The sequence below is a fragment of the Anastrepha obliqua genome, chromosome 4 (genome assembly GCF_027943255.1).
Source record: "Anastrepha obliqua isolate idAnaObli1 chromosome 4, idAnaObli1_1.0, whole genome shotgun sequence".
In the NCBI taxonomy this organism is placed as follows: Eukaryota; Metazoa; Arthropoda; class Insecta; order Diptera; family Tephritidae; genus Anastrepha; species Anastrepha obliqua.
The window spans coordinates 14,380,372-14,400,433 of record NC_072895.1 but is presented as its reverse complement, the minus strand read 5'-3'; the positions used below and the strand labels follow the sequence as shown (position 1 = coordinate 14,400,433).

General features: G+C 38.7%; 1 protein-coding gene across 1 annotated transcript; it reads left to right on the top strand.

Annotated features, from left to right (window-relative positions):
- The first annotated feature begins 4,556 nt into the window (after positions 1-4,556).
- On the top strand, positions 4,557-18,854 carry LOC129245514 (histidine-rich glycoprotein). Its single transcript, XM_054883711.1, has 3 exons — positions 4,557-4,641; positions 8,838-8,905; positions 18,106-18,854. Exons 1-3 carry the CDS (start codon positions 4,621-4,623, stop codon positions 18,329-18,331), a joined length of 315 nt encoding a protein of 104 aa, XP_054739686.1. The 5' UTR covers positions 4,557-4,620; the 3' UTR covers positions 18,332-18,854.
- Positions 18,855-20,062: the final 1,208 nt, after the last annotated feature.

Genomic DNA, 20,062 nt, shown 5'->3' with positions numbered 1-20,062 from the left:
GATGGTGTTAGAGACCAGCCATGTTTCACTTGCGTACAACAATACGGACTTCACGCATGAGCCGAATATTCGTAGCTTAGTGCGCCTGGAGATTTGCGAACTCCCACATCCCACTTCATAATCCGAAGTGTAAACACAGCTTCGGTGTGGGTGAAAACCAGCTTGCTTGTCTCTTAAGGAGTATTCGATATATAATATTTGAGCCTCCTTTCCATGATTACGGCTACAATTTTGTAGATGGCATTCAGATCTCTGATCGGCTGGTTGGTGTTACTCCGCTGGTTGGTTAGGCGGCCAACTGTGCGTAGAGCTGTTTCATGTTGTTTACTCCTGATGCCGCTTCGGCATCGCTAGCAAGGTATTCAAGAACTTTTTCTTATCATTTCTGGCCGATTTCTGTACTTGCTTCGCCACCTCTTTGGGGCCGTTCAAGTATTACGTAAGCACTATGCGGGGGTGGGGGGGGTCTTTGTTTTGCTTATTTTGGATGACATGGGGGGTAGGGGAGTCTAGATGATGATTACGTCATCGGTAGTTATTTATTTTTTTACACGAATGGCAACCCTCACATTGTCTATGCTTGAAAACGAAACGCTTTTTCGGGGATTCCCGCAAATATACACGCATACGTTTAGGCACTCGCTTTAGGGTACGTTTATAGTGAGCCAGGTTGTCGACACTGCAGTATACTGCAGTACACGTACTGGTAGCCGTACATAATGAGTCAGGTGAATCTGGCTGTTGTGACAACAATTTTTTTTTTATTTGGACTTTTCGTTTTTTATAATCGAGTGATATAGACAAAAATTTTGACGGGGTCCGATAATAATAGAGTCTCCGAGAAACCGGTAATACGTTAAATCAAGAAATAAAGCTGGCGACCTAGCGAGACTATCGAATCCGGGATTGCAGGCCCTAGGCGCGATGAAATGATTTCTTTATCCGGAACAGACAGACACCCTAGACACCCAAGATGATAAAGCTCGAGTCCCTATTGGCGTAACTGCGGCAAATAAGCAAGCACCTCTTCTAGTGCACATGGAATATAGAATCAAATTATCTGACCACGATTAAGTAATCGCTGAGCGTCATAAATTAATACCATCTGTTTATGCTGTTATCAAAATCACTTCCAGTATGCTAGGACAACCGGAAGCCGTTGGATATTCTGGACCAACATACATCGCTATTCGAAGTGAAAAGCATAGTTCATCTACTGCTAATACTCATGCTCAGGATTTCGAGACGCTTCTCGAACTTGAAGAGTTTCGACCATTAGCTAAAACTGGCCATGGACTACTAAAACCAGTGGTAATCATGACGGTTGATGGAGGGCCAGATGAAAATCCGCGTTATGAAAAAGTCATGGGGTTTGCTATACAACACTTTAAGCGATATGATCTCGATGCATTGTTTTTAGCTACCAATGTTCCTGGAAGAAGTGCGTACAACAGAGTAGAGCGCAGAATGGCTCCTCTTAGTCGGGAACTGGCTGGTTTAATATTGCCTCATGACCATTTTGGGTCTCATTTGGATGAACGTGGGGTTACAATTGATGAACATTTAGAAAGATCTAATTTCGAATTTGCAGGAAATGTATTTGCTGAAGTATGGAGTTCAATGGAAATTACTGCAAAATATGTTGGGGCAGGTCAACAAGATGTTCCTCATTTTCCAGACATTAAATGGTATTCAAAACATCTGCGTGAAAGCCAATACTTGCTTCAAATTGTGAAATGTAGAAATACAGAATGCTGTCGTCCAAGAAGTGGCCTATTCAGATTACTAGGTAACAGGTTTCTTCCACCATCTATAAAAGTAAAACAAACAGTTGATGACTTGGTTTTGGATGAAGGAGAGCAATTTCTTGATCTTCCAGTCAATTTAGCTCTACGCTTAAGTGCTTCACTCAAAGATTTCCTGCAAATGTCCTACGATTATTTTTGTCATGGTAAAATTGAGGCTATGAAGTCGAACATGCAAAACGTGTGGTCTTTATCATGCTTCCATCAAGTCACTAAATCGTCACATCGAGAAGATCCATAGAAAAGTAAACACGCACACTGATAGGAATGTTAGACCTGTAAGAGTCGCTGCCCGTCGTGCTAATGAACTGATGTGCATTATTCAAAATTTAGAGCACCATGATGTTGAATGGCTCGATGAAAACGACGTAGACATTCCAAAATCGGATGAAAGTGAGCAGACTCACAACACGAAGCAGCAATCGAAGCAATCCAATGTCATCGAAAACTGAGAATCATGGATTCGGGTTTCATGGACTGAAGACTGTCAATTTGAATTTAATATGTGTACCAAAAATTTTAAATAAGCTTGTTATGTTCGTAAGATTATAATATTTTTGTCCCTTACTCTATGTTGAATACTGCATCAGTAAAATCTAATCTCTATTCTAAATCTATTTTCTTATTTTTAAAATTATAATTATAACATTATAATTATAATACAATATAAAAAAATACATTTTTAATTGAAAAATGTTTACGTAAGCATGGGGGGAGGGGGTAAAAGCTTTGCTTACTTTTGCTGACAAGGGGGATGGGGGGGTAAATAATTGTAATAAATCTGCTTACGTAATACTTGAACGGCCCCTTTGTAGGTTGGCCGAAGGGAGTCATCGCTGATAAGTTGCCTTTTAAGTTCGTTTCAGCGCCGAATGATGCCCCTATTCTTTTTTTACGGATGCTTTAATGCTCCGAATGCGCATGGAAACAAAGGCCTACTTCCGGTATGGCATACAAAAACCAACTTGGATGTGCCAGTTACTATATGAATAGTAGATCGAAAACTTTTCCTACAATTCGGTAAGACTTACAATTCGCTCTCGAACTTTCGATAATCTAAGCGGACGGTCACCATCTTGGCGGGCGAATTATGTCAGCTATAGCCTACTAAATTCTAATTCTGTAGTCATTACAGCTAAAATAATTTATATCTGTTTTAACTTAAAATGTTCCTATTTATTTGTGGAATTTTTTATTTTTTTGTTGTATGTAACTAAATACATATACGATATATGTAAGTAATATATTAATAACGTAAGTCAGATGTTATTGTTTTTGTGGCAAAGATATTTCATTACTTTTTATGTGTGGTGATGACACATCTTTTGTTGCTAGAGGCGATAATGTTCACGCAATATTTCCATACAATATGAAGCTATGATTGTTTATATGTAAATATTACATTGAAGAGCACAATAGTCAAAGTTCACCTGAAGACCTAAATTAATTTCCAAACTACTAAATGTGAGCTGATCCGGTAGTAACAAATGTAGCTGATGGAAAAAATTATGTTTAGTATATGATTAAAAAGTAATAATGGCGAGTATGGGGACAGTTTGAGCAATACAAAGAAAGCCATACCTTAAAAACATATACATACAGAAAGACACTAGCAACAACAAATCGGAGTAGAAAAAAATTGGAAAATTATTTCAAATGAAAACTTAATTTAATTCCCTTGTTGTTAAGCTTGTTTATATGTATGAATGTATGTAATTATGCACTCGTATATGTGTGTGTGTATGTATGCATGTAGGTATGTATGTATGTACATATGTATGTGCGTATGTATGTAGCTCATATGCGTATATTTAGTAGCTTCACCGCAAGGTTAACCTTTATTAGGCAAATTTGATGACAGCAAAACAGTAAACAATTGAGCCATCTGCACCGTTGCCAGTGGCAGTGCTACCAAGCAGCAAACAACAGCACTGCCAGTTAACAGCGAGTAACAGCCGCTTCAACAGTGCATGCAAAATTGTTGTGGGACATAACATTAATATGAGCACAGCTACTGCGCGCAGCAAACAGGGAACGGTGATGGTAAGCATTGCACATCGCAGCAATCACGTGCGCATTAACAGCGTCTGCCGCATACATAGTAGGCATGTGTGTATGTAAGTGTGTGCAGTAAGCCAGTCGCCAGTCGGCAGTCGTTGCAAAATGAAAATATAATGATACAAAAACATAAAACAACAACAACGAAAGCAATCGAGAAACAATTGTCTCTTCATTATTTCGCGAGTATTCACTCAGCCATATTTGCACAGACAGGTTTCAATTTTTATGCGACGCTGCTCCTGTTTCTTCTGCTTTATATTGGCTTAAATTGTATGACGTTGTGATTGATGTTGTTGTTATTGTGTTGTTGCCGCGTTGATGCGAGTCTGCATTTGCTGAATTGAAAATTTTGCTCAACATTTGAAATTGAAGTACCTCCAATGTAGAGACCAAGCCAAGCAGCGATGGCAGCTGCTACTTTACAACAACTAACAAATTAAGCTCGGAAAAAGAGCAGAGAAAACAAAAAAAATGGAGAATTGCAGTCACTAATAATAGCCGCCACTGTCGCTACCTCAGCCACTTTTGCGGCTGTTTTACACTGCATACATACATACATACATGCATACGTATGCATGAGTGTAGATTTGTATGGTTTTTGGACGCGGTGCGCATGCGCGCAACATATAAAAACATCACAGCCCCACTGTTCGGTTATCAGTTCAATTTAGTCGCTGTACACATTGCAACGCCGGTTACAAGTTACTGGATTTTACCACAAAAACGCTTTTGAAGCTTATCTCACAGCCCCAATATGACCGCCCTCAAAGTTTTAGTAAGTGCAATTATTTTTCTAGTTTTTCCTTTACATCGCATGGACTGCTGCTATTCCACTTGTGTGAGCGTGGCTCGTTGGCGTATATGTGTATGTGCATAGTAAAGTGGCCTGTGGCAAGGAAATCAAGGAGTCGTAAATTTTAAATAGCCAACGGGCAAATAGTGAATATTTGTTGTGCAATTGCATTTGAAGGAAATTGAAAGTGGATACGGTTTTAAGTGATTTGAAAAGACCAAAAACAAGTTGTGTACTAAATGTGTAGTTGTTTGCGCACATAAAGTGTCTAGACACTAATTACTCAAGTGAATGTGGCCCAATTGAGAAGTGCAAAAATGGGTTAAAGACTGGTTGTTAAATCACTTAAAAATACTGGATTTTTGTTCACTTAAATGGAATGGATAGAAATAAGCTGAATCAGGGAGAGAGAACTGCATGATTAGATTAAAAAAAAAATTGTATAATAATTAGCACGTACGCTTCTATTATGTGTTTGCACGCGCTCCTCCTCCTATAGGGTGTTAATTTGATATTCAAAGAAAAATGATATTTTATAATATAAATTATCGGATGTTTATCTCATTATAAAGAGGAAGGTATGCCGTTAATAGTGGACAATAACATCAGGCAAATGCCCACCACGACCACGCTTACAGGACAATATCCTTTTCATGAAATTTTCCATAACCGAATTGCAAAGTGGCTGCCCTATGTCCTCGATAGCCTCATGAATTCCATCTTTGAGGTCTTGAATCGACCCTGGGCTGTTGGCGTAGACCAGGTGTTAATCAGGTGTTAAATCACAAGATCTCGGTGGCCAATTGTGATCACTTCTTCGAGAGATAACACTATCCGGAAACTTTTCTTTTCCAGTTTGCAAAACCGAAAATGTTAACACAAATGCACATTACGAAAGAGGCGGCTGATGCAGTGGTGTCAGATTTTATTTATTTTTTTAACCATAAATTTCTTGATAAACTCTGTATTTTCGACCAAAAAAAATTGTATGTACCAAAACGAAGAGATTTTATTTAGTTTTAATTTTTAAATAATAGTAAATAATATTAAAAAATTAATTTGCAAAGAAATAGCATAAACAGCTTCAATTATTCTTAACTAAGCAAAAAAAAGTCCTTGTTAAATGGAATATTTAAATTAAATTATTTCGTTGTTATGAAATCTAGTTTTGTTATATTTCGCAAATTGCTTTTTCAATTTTTTTTCTTTTTATACATTCTATCAAAAAAGTATCGGGAATTGTTCCATTAAACGCAAAATAATTGTTTAATCATCAAAATTTATTTTGTCGCCTTCAAAATAGACTCCATTCGAAGCAATACACAAATGCCTCTCTTAACGATATGGCTGCGTCATTTCACCTAAAGATTGCATGTGCTCATTGTGACATTAAAGGTAACTGCAGAGCCGATGAAATTGCGAAACTCGGCACTAAATTGACCGATGAGTACATAGACATGTGGGCATACCCTGGCAAACATGTAAGCTGCTTATCTCTGCCATACCAAAGGATGTACAGTCTTAGTACACTGATTTCAAGTATAACGGGGCATTAACGAATAGGCAGGCACGCCCCGAGGATGGGTGTGCAAACACATAACTTCTGTAGATGCTGTCTCTCATTGTCCAGCTCTTTCCAGACGTAGATTTACCATTTCAGGTAGACAATTCTTTAATGAACTGGAAGTTCTTAGTTCTGTTGAAATCAAGGATCTTCTAAAATTTTTGAAAAGTACACATTGGTTTTAGGAGAGATAAGGATGAGTTCCCCATGCGACATCACAATGGTCTATGAGTCTGAATGTGTCTCACAGAACACCGAACAACCGCTTCAACCCAACCTAGCCGAATATAGTCAACTGCAAATGGCCATTAAACACATTGCTAGCGAGGATGCGGTAACAAAATAGACGGACGTGCCAGTTGAATGCTGGATGAACCACCACTTTAGCCAACCGATCAATCAAAATCCTGTTAAGCTATTGTCTTGTGGTCTATTGGACAGCCTCGATCAAATAATTTCCGATTTCGTGTTGAGCCATTATTCATTCACGAAATTCACGAAATAGGTTAAATCCAATTTTCCTTTAAATAATGAAAATTAAATAAATTTTGTAACTTTGAAAAAAAAATATTTGTATGGGTATAAGTTTCCGTCCTTTCTTAGTCAAACTTACGAATTATTTAAATAATTAAATAATTATAGGGTTTTTCAGTAAGAGCACTTCAACTTTTGAACTTTTTTGAATAAAACACAAACGGTTTGACTTTTTTAACTAATTTTTTTTTTATTATCGAGTTTGAACATATACATTTAAGTATGAAATTCGATTTCTTTTGCATGACCACCGCGTGCACGTTTTACGAAGTCCAATCGTTGAACCCAATTTTCGACCACTCTTTTGCATAAATCGGCCGAAATTCCAGCAATTTCGCGTTCAATATTGGCTCTGAGCTCACAAATCGTCGCCGGCTTGTTACTGTAGACCAATGACTTCACATAACCCCAAAACGGGACGGCTTGTTAAATGGACCATAAAATGGCCGTAATGCTCTTAAAGTAGCAGCAACAGAACGATTATTTTCATAAAAAATTTGCACGATTTGCAATCGTTGCTCAAGTGTGTAGCGTTCCATGATGAAATGTATACTAATGAAGTTTACAAATGACAAGCGAAAAATAAAAAATATTGCGTCGTTCGTCCTCCCTATCGGAAAAAAGTTGAAGCGCACCTATTGAATAACCCATTATTAATGATATTATGTGAAGTATGTGCCATTGGAAGAACAACTTTACTCCATCTCTCAGTCAGCATACGGATTCATCGAGTTCTTTTTACCTATCCATTCATTGAGCCAGTTTGCGATGCTCTCGAAAGCAGTGAACCGCTCTCCAATAAGGGCTGACTGCATTGATCGGAATAGATGGTAATCTGGTAATCCGAAGGTGCAATGTTTGGGGAATACGGCGGATGAGACAAGACTCCCCAATTCAGTCACTCTAAATATTTCTGGACCGATTTAGCAACATGTGGCCTGGCGTTGTCATGAAGCAAAATCAGTTTGTCATGTCTACCGTTCCATTCCGGCCTTTCCGCTTTTCTTTGAGAGCCGATTCAAAAGCATTAGCGTTGGGTGTTTGGCCGAGCTCCTCCTCTTATTTGTGGCGTGCGTTTTGATGTTGTTCCACAAATGGAGGGACCTACAACTTCAAACCGACTCCGAACGGCAGATATTTTTTATGAGGAGCTTTTTCATGGCTCAAATACACTCGCAGATTTGCCATTACCTGTCGAGGGGCGACCGCTATTAGAAAAAACTTGTTCTGCATTTTTGGTCTTTCCTCGAGATTCGAACCTACGTTCTCTCTGAATTCCGAATAGTTATCACGCACAAGCCGATACAGAAAACCTTTTCTTTTCTGCCGTTCAAGAAGCATCTCACACGTCACCAAACGGCTCTCGATATCCCTCTCCTTCAATTGATGTGGCATCCAGTAACCTGCTTTCTGGAGCATTTCCATCGCATGCAAACGTTTGTCGGCGATTGATGTGTCAACATCCAATTCTTTAGACATATCATCAAGGGTTGGACATGCGTCTTTATCCAAGAATTCTTGTAGTTGAGTATCTTCGAATTTTTTCGGTGCCCCTTCGCGATCTTTATCACTCACGTCGAAATCGCACTTTGGAAGCGTCGAAACCACTCTCTACAAGTTGTATTTGATGGAGCGTGATTACCGTAAATATTGATTAATATGCGACACATTTCAGCTTCACTTTTCTTAAGAATATAATAACGAAGCATGGCTTCCCGCAAATGTTGTTTTTTTTGGGACAAACGTAGATATTTCTGACGTCAGATAAAAAAGTATCCTAAGGCTTCAAACGAATGCCAACTACTACGTTCGAGACCTCACATATACACCTTCAAATCACCAGTATTTACTAGAGGGAGCACCAAAATAATATCAGCAGCGACACCTCTTTTACGAGGGCGGAAACTTATTCACATATCCAATATATGTATTAACCCATAAATGGAAAGGTTTTAGTTCTTTTTTTGTTACTCTTTGCACCATCTCACACTTTCTATTATCTATACATATCCACTCACATAAAAATAGTTAATAATAATTACTTTGGCCTTAATATTATTTCCTCTATTCATAATTCCAGGTGATCTTCAGTGCGCTCTTCGCGTTAGCCTATTCTGCCCCACATCCCGGCTTCTTTGGTGGCAAACAGTGAGTACTTGCAGTGGCAATAACACATACTCGTATATTTATAAAGCAACTATTTGTATTCAATGCAGCTTTTTTAAAAATTACATTTATTGTGTTTTAATTACCTAAAGCTGTGACTTACAATTTTTATTTGATTTATCGAACTGGTCAACAACCTGAAACTACACCAGCGCACAATGTCAACTAATCGCGGTGAATGCTATCGATTGATTTTCATTTATTTTTTTTTTTTTTTCTATAAACTTTACATATATTTTTATGTATGTAATGTCACATACAATACATAAAAGTAAAAAGTATTATATGCCTGCATGCACAGGAATTTCTTGGACTGACTTTATTATGGCTGTTGCCGCTGCTGCAAAAAATAATTATAATGACCTGTGATAAGCATAAATTATGGAAGATAGCGTTCATTGGTATTCTGCCAAATGATTTAACTACAATCGCATGCTCGCACATACATACAAATGCAATAGAAAGAAACGCCGTCAGTCAGGTAGTCGTCAATCGTTGAACAGGCCAGGCAACATCTAATGTTGCGCATGCGTAGCTCCCGGTCTTGCGTAAATTGTCAACTTTATTGCGGTGATACAATAATGTGGCAATCACACAATTGTTGTTGTTGTGAATGCGGCAATAGACAAACTAGCGGCGGAATAATTGAATAGTTTTCACTTTTAATTTGGTTCCAATTTGATTGAGTGAAATGAAAATATGTTTTCATTAGTTGGCCGCAATTTCTTTTATTACTTAGAGGAGAGTAGTTGGCAAACTTCCTACTATCACATTCGAATATACAGAACACGACCAACGTTAGCACATCAACACTTTGACCAGTTTTCATTATTTTTTTCTGTTTTTTAATGTTTCTAATTTTTTTAATAAAAATATAAAGGGCGGTTAAGTTTAAAGGGCCGGTGTTAATTTTAAATAAAATACAATTTTTTAGGAAATTATTGTCACTTCTCTTTATTATGATAATATTGGAATGGCTCAATTACGTATAAAATAAAATATCGGCCAAATGGCCGCCGCGACCTCGGCGGCACACCTCCATCCGATGGTCCAATAATTGGCAATAATGAGGCATAATTGAGGTTCTATGCCGTTAATGTGCCGAATTATCTCATCCTTCAACTCTTGAATTGTTGCTGGCTTATCGATGTACACCTTTTCTTTCAAATAACCCCACAGAAAGAAGTCCTACGGTGTCGTTGACGTTTATAATTTAAGAAAATCCATAAACTACCAGTTTCAAGATAGAATCGGGAGCCGGAGCAGGAGTTTTCTCTAAATCAGCCAATTTATCTATTTCCTTTAAACTGCCGAGTCCTGCTAGTGTTTTTGAGGCACAAGTCTTTGCGATCCTGTAGGCATGCAGAAGCTTAGGGCACGTGGGAGCGAGGGAAATATTAACGACGACGCCATTGAACAGAACGAATTTAGTAAACTCCAGTAAGGAGGAGATCAAATATCTTGGGTGTGCAGGTAACATTTCTCTAATCTAGATTCCAGGACAAAAGAACATAGAGTGAAATGAAATTGCTGAAGAGCTTGTCAGGAAGGGGACTGAATTGGCCTCAGAGACCTCCTACACGATTAACGAGATCCCTCTTACTGTTGTTAAAGGGGAATTGCACAACTTTTTTTCTCAGGAAAGCGCAGAAAAGATGGAGCTCCATTTCATTCATGTGATATTTCGAAAATCCTTTGGCCCCAGTACAATATACGGAGGACTCAGAAAATCCTTTGGACTCCTCGCCGTTCAATTTACAAATTCGTAGCTGTGTTTACCGGTCACTGAACGATCGGCACACACGCGGAAAAGCTAGGGTTACCATTTAACACCCATTGCAGAAGTTGTGGGGACCTTACAGAGAAGGAGACTCTTGAGCACTTTCTCTGTAAATGTTCTGGTTTGGCAGCCAGACGATTATGGTCACTAGGTCCTCCTTTCTTCGACAGCCTGGAGTACTTTCTCCCATCCCCGGAAGTACTCCGTACTAGAAAAGGTAAAAATGGGAGTGCTACCCTTGTCACATACCGACAAGTTATCATCAATTATGAAATCGTAAAGAGACCCACCTCGGTCGTGTGTTTCAGAGCTTCCCCATAAGGCGTACCTCCCTCGCATTGGTGTCGCATCCGAGTAGCAGGGTTTTGTTTGTATTTTCATGCACAAGCCAGTGGGCCTCCTCAGGTGGTGCTGGTCTATCACGTGTTATTGAAGCAAGTATTATTCTGACTCCGTCCGTGGCTTCCACTTCAACAGCCGTCACGTCCTGTGAAATATACAATGGGGTTAAAAATGTATTTAATTGGGATTACCTTGAATCCGTTTATGGCAGATAATGTAGATTTTCCCAGTGAACCCCTTCATCTCGATGTTCTAGGGTTCCTGAATTAAAGCGATGTGCATGCCCTCCTCCACGAGGAAAACGATTAGGTATTCCGTGGCAGTCTGTGAGTGCTGCAGACCAATTTGAACAACCTTTAAAGCCATGTTTATTGGTTTCCTTTTCCGGGCACGGTGTCACCTAGCTACATGCCAGTCTGTAGTTCGTTGGCACCATCGACCTCATCTTGCTGCTCTTCCGGATTCGCACAACGGAATATCAGCAGCTATGCCTTCCGAATGCCAAACCGAAGTTTGTTTTCCACACTCTCCTGTGGTCTTAGACTCTCTTCTGTAATTAAAAAGAGGAACGAGGAAAAACGAGGCTTTTGTATAGCCTCCGCTTTGATGATCAAGTAGTCGGTCATAGGCACCGAGCGGTTATGAGCCTGAAGGTAGAGAATCAATTGATTGGCTTTAAACTTCATATTTGGTATCGAGATGCAAGCCCTCCCAGCTGTTCTGGATTTTACCAATAAATTTTGTTAGGAAGTGCAGCGAGAATTAGTCATCGCATTTGATGACACGGTAACCGCAAACTACCTCCACCGAGTCGAAACCTGGTCTTTGACCCTCCAGAATCGCCATGTCATGGTCAACGACTATGCGAGATAACCGTGCCGCATTCTCTGAACACTTGTCAAGCACTGGTTTTCGGCGATTGCATGTTTCATCTACCAATGCTATTTAAAGATGGTTCTATGCCACCTCACTAAATCACTTGGTAGGTTTGGAGGCAACTGCACCCTGGTCCGAGATCTTGTGCTTCTTCGTTACCTTCTGTCTTGTTGGCGGCTTGGAATGCCAAATATTCGTCAACCACTTTTTGACATCTTGCCTCGATGGTCTCATCTTTGGGATGAACATTACCTTCGGTCTCTTTTTTTCGAATCCTGTCAGGGATAGCGAGAGACCTCTGGTAGAGTTTATACCTCGAAGGACTTTTGTTTCCACGCTTTTGCACAATGGCTTTAGCAGATGTTGTTGGTTGATTTATAGTTGTTGGCGTGCTATGGCTCACAGCTTTGCCCTCAAGAGTTTCTTGACTAGAGGGCAAGAGCTCATCCTCTGACGGTGACCCAGTCGTCCACAGTTCGTTCTTGCTCGTACGTCTTGCCCATTTGTCCGACTGTTGTTTAAGTGCCTCCGTGCCTTTCTCCTGTCTATCTCTTTGCTTGCTCTGTGGTTTTGTCCGCGTGTTCGTTTTTTTATCAGTCCGTGCTGTGGATGCGTCCATATGTTTTCCAGTCATTTTGTCCGTTTGTTTTGTAGCTTTTTTTCGTCATCCGAATTTTTGTTTTATGCAATTCATCTGCTTCGTACGGTCACCTGCCCCGCCAAGGAAGCTACTACGCATGTCGTCATACGTGATGTCCAAAGAGGATTGAAGGAAATAACCGGTCGACCATGGCAGCGCTCTATACCATGGTAAGGCCACCGCTACAACCTGAGGTGGCCTGATATCAGGAGGGCTCCGTTAGAATACAGCCTTATTTGGTACCCCGGCTACCAAACCACCCACCCAATAGGCACGGGTCGCATCACACCTTGGGTTGAGGGAGCTTTTTGAACGAAGTTCACGTCTTCGAGCTATGTGGTTCGCGGGCGATATTTACTCTCTTACCCCCATATCTGGTGTCGCGCCCTCTAGGGATTACAGGCCCGCCGTGGGGATTTTGATATCAAATTGTTGACCACATTATATATATGCAGATATAATAGCATCTTTTCGCTTTCACAATTTGTCGAAGTTTCATATCTACAAAGGTAACGCAGTTAATTGCAGTCTGGAAGTGAAGTAAGTGGAATTGAGAAAAAAAAATTACATTTGAGTAATACTTTAGACGCTAAGTGCGCAATAAAATGAGGTCGGGTTAATGACAAATGTAAATTTCCGCCACCAAAGTCGTCCGTTTTATTTTTCACTTGGACGTTTATGTATATTGAGCCAATACTGGGGTGACCTCATAATTTTTTGCTCACCTTTGTATACTACGATTTGAAATTCGGTGCTCTCATTGTGATTATCTTTCCATCATTTTCTACATACAATGTGAAAAAAAGCTCTTCACCTATGCAACTTGGGGTTGAAATGACCACATTGGACAACGTTTGTAACAAATTACACATTTACTAAATACAAAATAAATACCAAGTTTTTGCTATTGCGCTCCACTATGTAAATCAATAATTTTAAAGTTATGGAGTTAACGCTTCGCGATCGTATTATAGTAAATTTGGAAATAGGTGTCGCACCAGTAGGACTTAATTTCCATAGAAATAGCAGTGATACATAGCAAGAAAGATTATGGAGCATAAATAAGATTTATTAATTTTGTATATAAATATTGCTATGGCGACTGAGAGTAAAGGCACGGTAAAAAGAAAGGTAAAAAAACTTTGGTGGCTGAGAGTAGCCATACTACCGCAAATGGTTGAAAAAAGTCACATTTTATTTGTTGGCTGGTAGGTAAGATTGTAAAATACACGTAGCACCAAATACTAACGTCTATTCCGTCCATACGGGGCGTACTTCGAAAACAGAAATGGAAATGAGAAGGCTTCTTTCAGAGAATTTCAATGAAATCCAACCAAGTCACTAAAACGAGACTTTTGCAAAGAACTGCATTTTCTGCAAATTTTTACCCAAAGGGTCATACCAACAAAGACACAAAACTGTGTCATGTCATAAATATTTGTTTTCCTTGTTTGTCTTGCGTTGGTTTCGTTAATCTGTTTGATTTCTGACAGGGTAGGTGATCAGCATGCCGCTGCCAGCCCTAAATAATGGGAACGCCCATCTGTCTTTGCTTAGGAACAACGCCTTCTTACTGCTTGGAGCGCCATCTGTGTTTCACATTTTTCTGCCAGAAGGATCGCACAGATGGTTGAGGACTTTGCTAAATTTGGTGTGTCTGCGCTATTACTGCGGTTGATCGCTTTCTCTTGCTAGCGCCACTGATGCAATGTGTAACTGTGTGTTTGTTCTTTGCTTGTCTTAAATATATGACCATTAAAAGTTCCACATCGCTTTTAATATTTTCATATTGGCTTGTAATCTCATACATGGGCTGAAAATTCCCGAGCCTAAAATTTAGCTTTATTCATCGACGTAATTTCCGAAAGGTGGTAATGGTTTGAGAAAAGGGGGTGCCACACGTCATTACAAAGTTTTACGTGATAACATCCAAGGTATCGCTAAACCAGCTATTCGACGTTTAGCTCGCCGTATATCTGGTTTGATATATGAAGAAACTCGTGGTATGTTAAAAGCATTTTTGGAGAATGTTATCCGTAATGCAGTTGCCTATACCGAACATGCCAAAAGGGAAACAATTACAGCTATGAGTGTTGTAGACGCTTTAAAGAGACAAGGCCGTACCTTATTGATTTCGGCGGTTAAACAATTTCTTGCGTACATATTTAGAAAACATAAAAAAACGCTATCATTCCAGCGCCGCTTTAACATTTCAGTACCACTTTTGTAGAACGATTTATCTTTTGCCTCAAAATCAGTTTCAGTTTCTGTGATAACCTCTTCATTCGAGCGAAACTTCTTACCGGCGAGCATTTTTTAGGTCTACGAACAGTCAGTAGTCGCTGGGAGCCAAATCTGGTGAGCACGGTGGATGTGGAAGTCATTCGGAGTTCAATTGATGTACAATTGGCCTGCCCATGTTTTGATTGACTTGTGACCCGGTGCGCGGTCTTGATGAAACAAAATGATGAGCAACCGCAGCACTCACCTTGAACAGAGCTTTCTCATAGTCAAATGATCATGCAGTATAAAGCCAAGGCATTCTTTTACCTAATATCTTTACGATGTCAGCCCACTCACGCAACTTCACTTTTCAATGATTCAAAACGATTTTCTGGATTTTTTGATGTTTTCTGGTGTTACTACCTCCTTTTGGTGTTTTGGATGTCCACTGCGTCGTGCATCATCGGTGTCTCCACGACCACGTTTGAGGTCAGCAAACCATCGTTTTATTGTAGTTTCTGATGGAGCGGAGTCACCATAACACTTTTCAAGCCATTGCTTCGCTTGTACGGTATTTTTTCCCACCAAGAAGCAGTGTAAAATTAAAACATGAAATTCCTTTTGACCCACTGTTTTGAGAATAACAAAAGTGGCGTCACACTTAGCACAATAACTCACGAGCTAATCAATAGAATATCTTGAAATTTTAACAGCTGTCCTTTTAAGGTTATTACTAACTGGAAAAGAGGTGAATGCAGTAAAACTACTGCTATCTCTGTGTTAGGCGCGTGACTTTTCAGCCCATGTGTTGCAAACGATGTTTCTATCGCAAGCGCTCGATCAGACTTTAATTACTTTCAAAGCTTTAAAGTTATAGATGTTTGAATTAGCAAAAAGGACTTTCTGAATTTCTGGTTTTCTATCTTGGCGGCCGCCATAACCGAATGGGTTGGTGCGTAACTACCATTCGGAATTCAGAGAGAAAGAAGAAAACGCGGTCGCCTCTCAGCAGGCAATGGCAAACCTCCGCGTGTATTTCTGCCATGAAAAAGCTCCTCAGAAAAAATATCTGCCGTTCGGAGTTGGTTTGAAACAGCAGATCCCTCCATTATTTTATTTTTTATTTATTTATTTAAGTCTATGAATTACAATCCTTACAGACCATAATGTAAAAGTTGCTTAGACTAAACTACAGATATACATGTAATTAAAAAGAACTATAATATAGAATTCAGAAGATTTAAAAATGCTACTCTTGAAAGCAAAAATCGAGAACAACATCATTCTGAACGGAATCCAATTCCCATAAAGCACGAGTAATGGAAGCATTACTGGCATACTTAGCTTTATAGTCCATATAGCCCATAAAAAGGGTAGAAGTTCCTAAGAGATCGTTGGGGAACATTAAATCGAATCCTTTCCAACAAGTAGGGACAATCAGTTACTCCAGTATTATGAGTAAGAGACAGACACAATATAGACCTACGAATTTCTAAGGACTTGAGACTTAAAAGCATGAGACTAGCAGAATATGACGGCATGGTATCAATAAAATACAGAGACCGAAGGGCATATTTGAGAAATATTTTTTGCACACGTTCGATTCTATTGATAGCCTGCTGACTACACGGTCTCCAAATAAACACAGCATATTCTAAATGAGATCTAACAAAAGATGTATAGAGTAACTTAATGGTATAGGGATCAGAGAACTTAGTGGCGTTCCGTCGGACGAAGCCCAACATCGAAAAAGATTTTGAAGTAATTTAATTTATATGGCTATTAAAAGAGAATTTGTTGTCAAAGATAACGCCAAGGTCCTTAAACTCGCTAACACACTGCAGGACACATGTCGAGATCCTGTACTTAGTGCACAAAATGTTAGGTGTTTTGGAATAAGATATTTGAAAGCACTTAGATAAGTTCAGCGAAAGTCGTGAATTCTGGCACCACAAGTAAAGCCTATTCAAGTCCGCTTGAAGTTTAATGGCATCCTCTTGAGTCTTGATCGCTGAGAAGATCTTAAGGTCATCAGCATAAAGCAAAAATTTAGCATATGAGAAACAACTTTTGATGTCATTAATAAATAACACAAATAAAAGCGGTCCCAAGATACTTCCTTGCGGAACACCAGAGGTGGCAGCAAAGGGGATAGATGAAATACCATCAATTGTTACAACACAACGTCTATTGCTCAAATAAGAGTTTATCCATTGCAGAAATGCAGAATGAAACCCAAAACAAGCAAATTTTTTAGCTAAGATTCTATGAGAAACTTTGTCGAAGTCTTTCGAAAAGTCAGTGTAAATACAGTCGACCTGGAAGCCAGCCGAGAAGATACAGCAGATCTGTTAGCAATAAACCCATGCTGATTAGGGCAAATTAAAGATTTAAACGCAAAGCTCAGCTTTGCATAGACCGCGTGTTCAAAAATTTTGGAAATAGTTGACAGCCTTGAAACAGGCCTATAATTTCTAACGTCATTTTTATTGCCACTCTTAAAGAAGGGCGTAATGACAAAAAAAATCACGGAATAAAATTTGGGGCGAATTTTCCTACTATTTTTGCTTCGAAAAAAAATTTTTTTTTCAAAAAATTTTCGAAAACTTGTATTCACATAGAAAGTAATATCATAAAAAAATGTGTGCAAAATGACAGGGAGATTAATCAATAACTTTTCGAGTTATGGTGTACGCCAATTCGAAAAATATAGTTTTGAGAAAAACGCGTCTAAAGTTTGAATGCAACGTAACTATACCTCTCCCAGCGCTCGAACACAAAGAATAGAGTCGTCACGGTTGACGATCTATAATATAAGAAATATTATACTTAAATTTACGTTCTACAAATTTTTTGACATATTCTTAAAGGATTATATTAACATTTTATGAAAAAATTTTTTTTCGAAATTGTACAGGTATCTGCCCCTTAAATGCTTTGTCCAAATTGCTTTATTTAACTTTTTTTTATTCTTATTCTTGTTATTATTCATTTTTTTATTGTAAATATTCAATATTACATTAATAAACTTTAATTTGAATTTAAAAAAATTTTATTCCAAATTAAAAAACTTTTACTTGAATTTAAAAAAAATTAATTTGAATTAAAAAAACTTTAATTTGAAGTTAAAGACCTATATCTTGGATTAAATTCTTTTTAAATTTGTAAGAAAAATGTATGTACTAAATTACAAATAAACAAATAAAAAAATATAAATATCTAATTATCCATTATCACTATTCACTTATAAATTTAAATAATTATTATTTTCTTTAAACTAAAATATTTTTTGTGCCTTTTTCTCCACTCTCTTCCCAGCAGCGAACATCACACAATTCACGTACCCTACCACGTGCACACCATCCACCACCACCACATCAAGAAGGTGCACGTGCCCGTGGTCAAGGAGGTGGAAGTGATCAAGCATGTGCCCATCTACAAGGAAGTTCACGTGCCTGTGATTAAGGAGGTGCATGTGCCAGTGCATGTCCATCACGAGGAGGAGCATCATCACATCGAGGAGGGTCACAAGGGCGGCTGGTATTAGGGGGAGTTGGGCGCTCACCCACAAAGGCGTTGCCAGCGGCAGTGCTCTAGACACATTTTTTAGATATAGCCAAGCTATGTAAAGGAATACATATGTACAGACAGACATACTCGTATAGCCGCAATATTGTGTTAGTTTTGTAGTTTTTCATTTTCTTTTGTTTATGCTTTTTTTGTTTTTGCATTTTTGTATTTTTGTTTTTAGTGTTATAGTAGCGCACGCGCGTTTGTCCATGTGTACAAATTTCATTTTACCTGACATGAATTTAATTTTAATTATATATTTTTGACGATTTTATTCTGGTCTATTTAATTTTAATTACTTTTATTTTCCCCCTTAGTCTATCTTGCTTTTTTACATACATACCCGACATATCTAAATACTAATTTAAATGCATATGAGAATATATCGGTCTCGTAACTGTACTACTCGTACTTACCTCGATCAGTCGCGCGCCACTCTATTTGGTGTTTCATAATTTGTAAATAACTATGTAGCCAGAAGTATGCGAGTACGGCATATATGCAGGCCACTAAAATCGTATGTATGTATGTATGTAAGAGAAAGAAATATGAAAAAAGAAACGTAAATAAACGAAAAATCATGTTATTTGTTGAGAGTGAAAATGTAAAAATTTATTTCCTACTTGGCAGTCGTATAGATAAAGGTGATATAATACACACACACACAAACACACACATCCACATGTGCTTGCTTGCCGCCTCAGTAGTACTTGCAAATGTGCGAAAATGTGTCTGTGTTGCTTTAGTTATATTTTTTATGCTTTTGCACAGCCAACATTGTACACCCCATGCCTCGGCAGCAGGAAATACTTAAAAATTTCCAAGCAGCACATTTGCGTTCCATGCGTGGCTCGTCAGCATTGTGTTACTGATTGGACTTTTACTTACTTGCGCGTATTTTTACTGCCACTTTTACCGCTAAACGACAGACGCGATGACGAGTTCAAAAGTAATTGCTGCAATTTTCGCATTACCTGAATAGAGCGAATATGGTGATCTACAAATGACTTCTGGTGGTCTTTGGCAATTATCTTACGGACTTTTATAGTGAATAAAAATAACTAAATAAGTAAAAGCGTTTTCTGCCACATGGCGTTTTGTTGTTTTGGAATTTTTCTTATTAGTAAAAAATAAATACATTTGTTTTAAATACTCATACAAACACAACACTCGATTTTGCCGCCTGGTCATACTCATACATACAGTCCGAGTCCGGCACTCGAAATGTAACCAATTAAAAGGGCCATAAATTTAGTTTGGAAAATCACTTTTATTCAATTCAAAGTAAAAAATGTGTGAAAATAATACAAAATTAAGAATTAATTTACTTTTGCTCAATATGACCACCTTCTGCCTTGACTATGGCCTTGAGACGGTCCAGAAACGAATCGCAACCTGCCCGAATGTGACTTGCATGTATTTTGGACCACTCGCGGGTCAAATGGTCTTTTTCAGCGCCTTGAGACTGGTGAATCTTTTAGTTCGGACTTTGCTCTCCAAAATGGCCCAAAGAAAATTACCCTCGGATTCGCGTCTGATGAATTTGAGAGCCATTGTGTGGGCGTTATAAATTTCGGAATGTTATTTTTTAACCATTCTTGGTTCACTCGAGCTATGGGAGACGGTGCCGAATCCTATTGAAACGTCCATGGTCTGCTACCGAAATGCTTGTCTGTCCACGACCTCAAAGCAACCTCCAGAATACTTT

What these genes read in the sequence shown, in the direction of transcription:
- LOC129245514 (XM_054883711.1), top strand. Translation starts at nt 4,621, where the DNA reads ATGACCGCCCTCAAAGTTTTA. An exon ending in TGACCGCCCTCAAAGTTTTA is followed by an intron (nt 4,642 to 8,837) that starts GTAAGTGCAATT and finishes TCATAATTCCAG; the next exon opens with GTGATCTTCAGTGCGCTCTT. An exon ending in GGCTTCTTTGGTGGCAAACA is followed by an intron (nt 8,906 to 18,105) that starts GTGAGTACTTGC and finishes TCTTCCCAGCAG; the next exon opens with CGAACATCACACAATTCACG.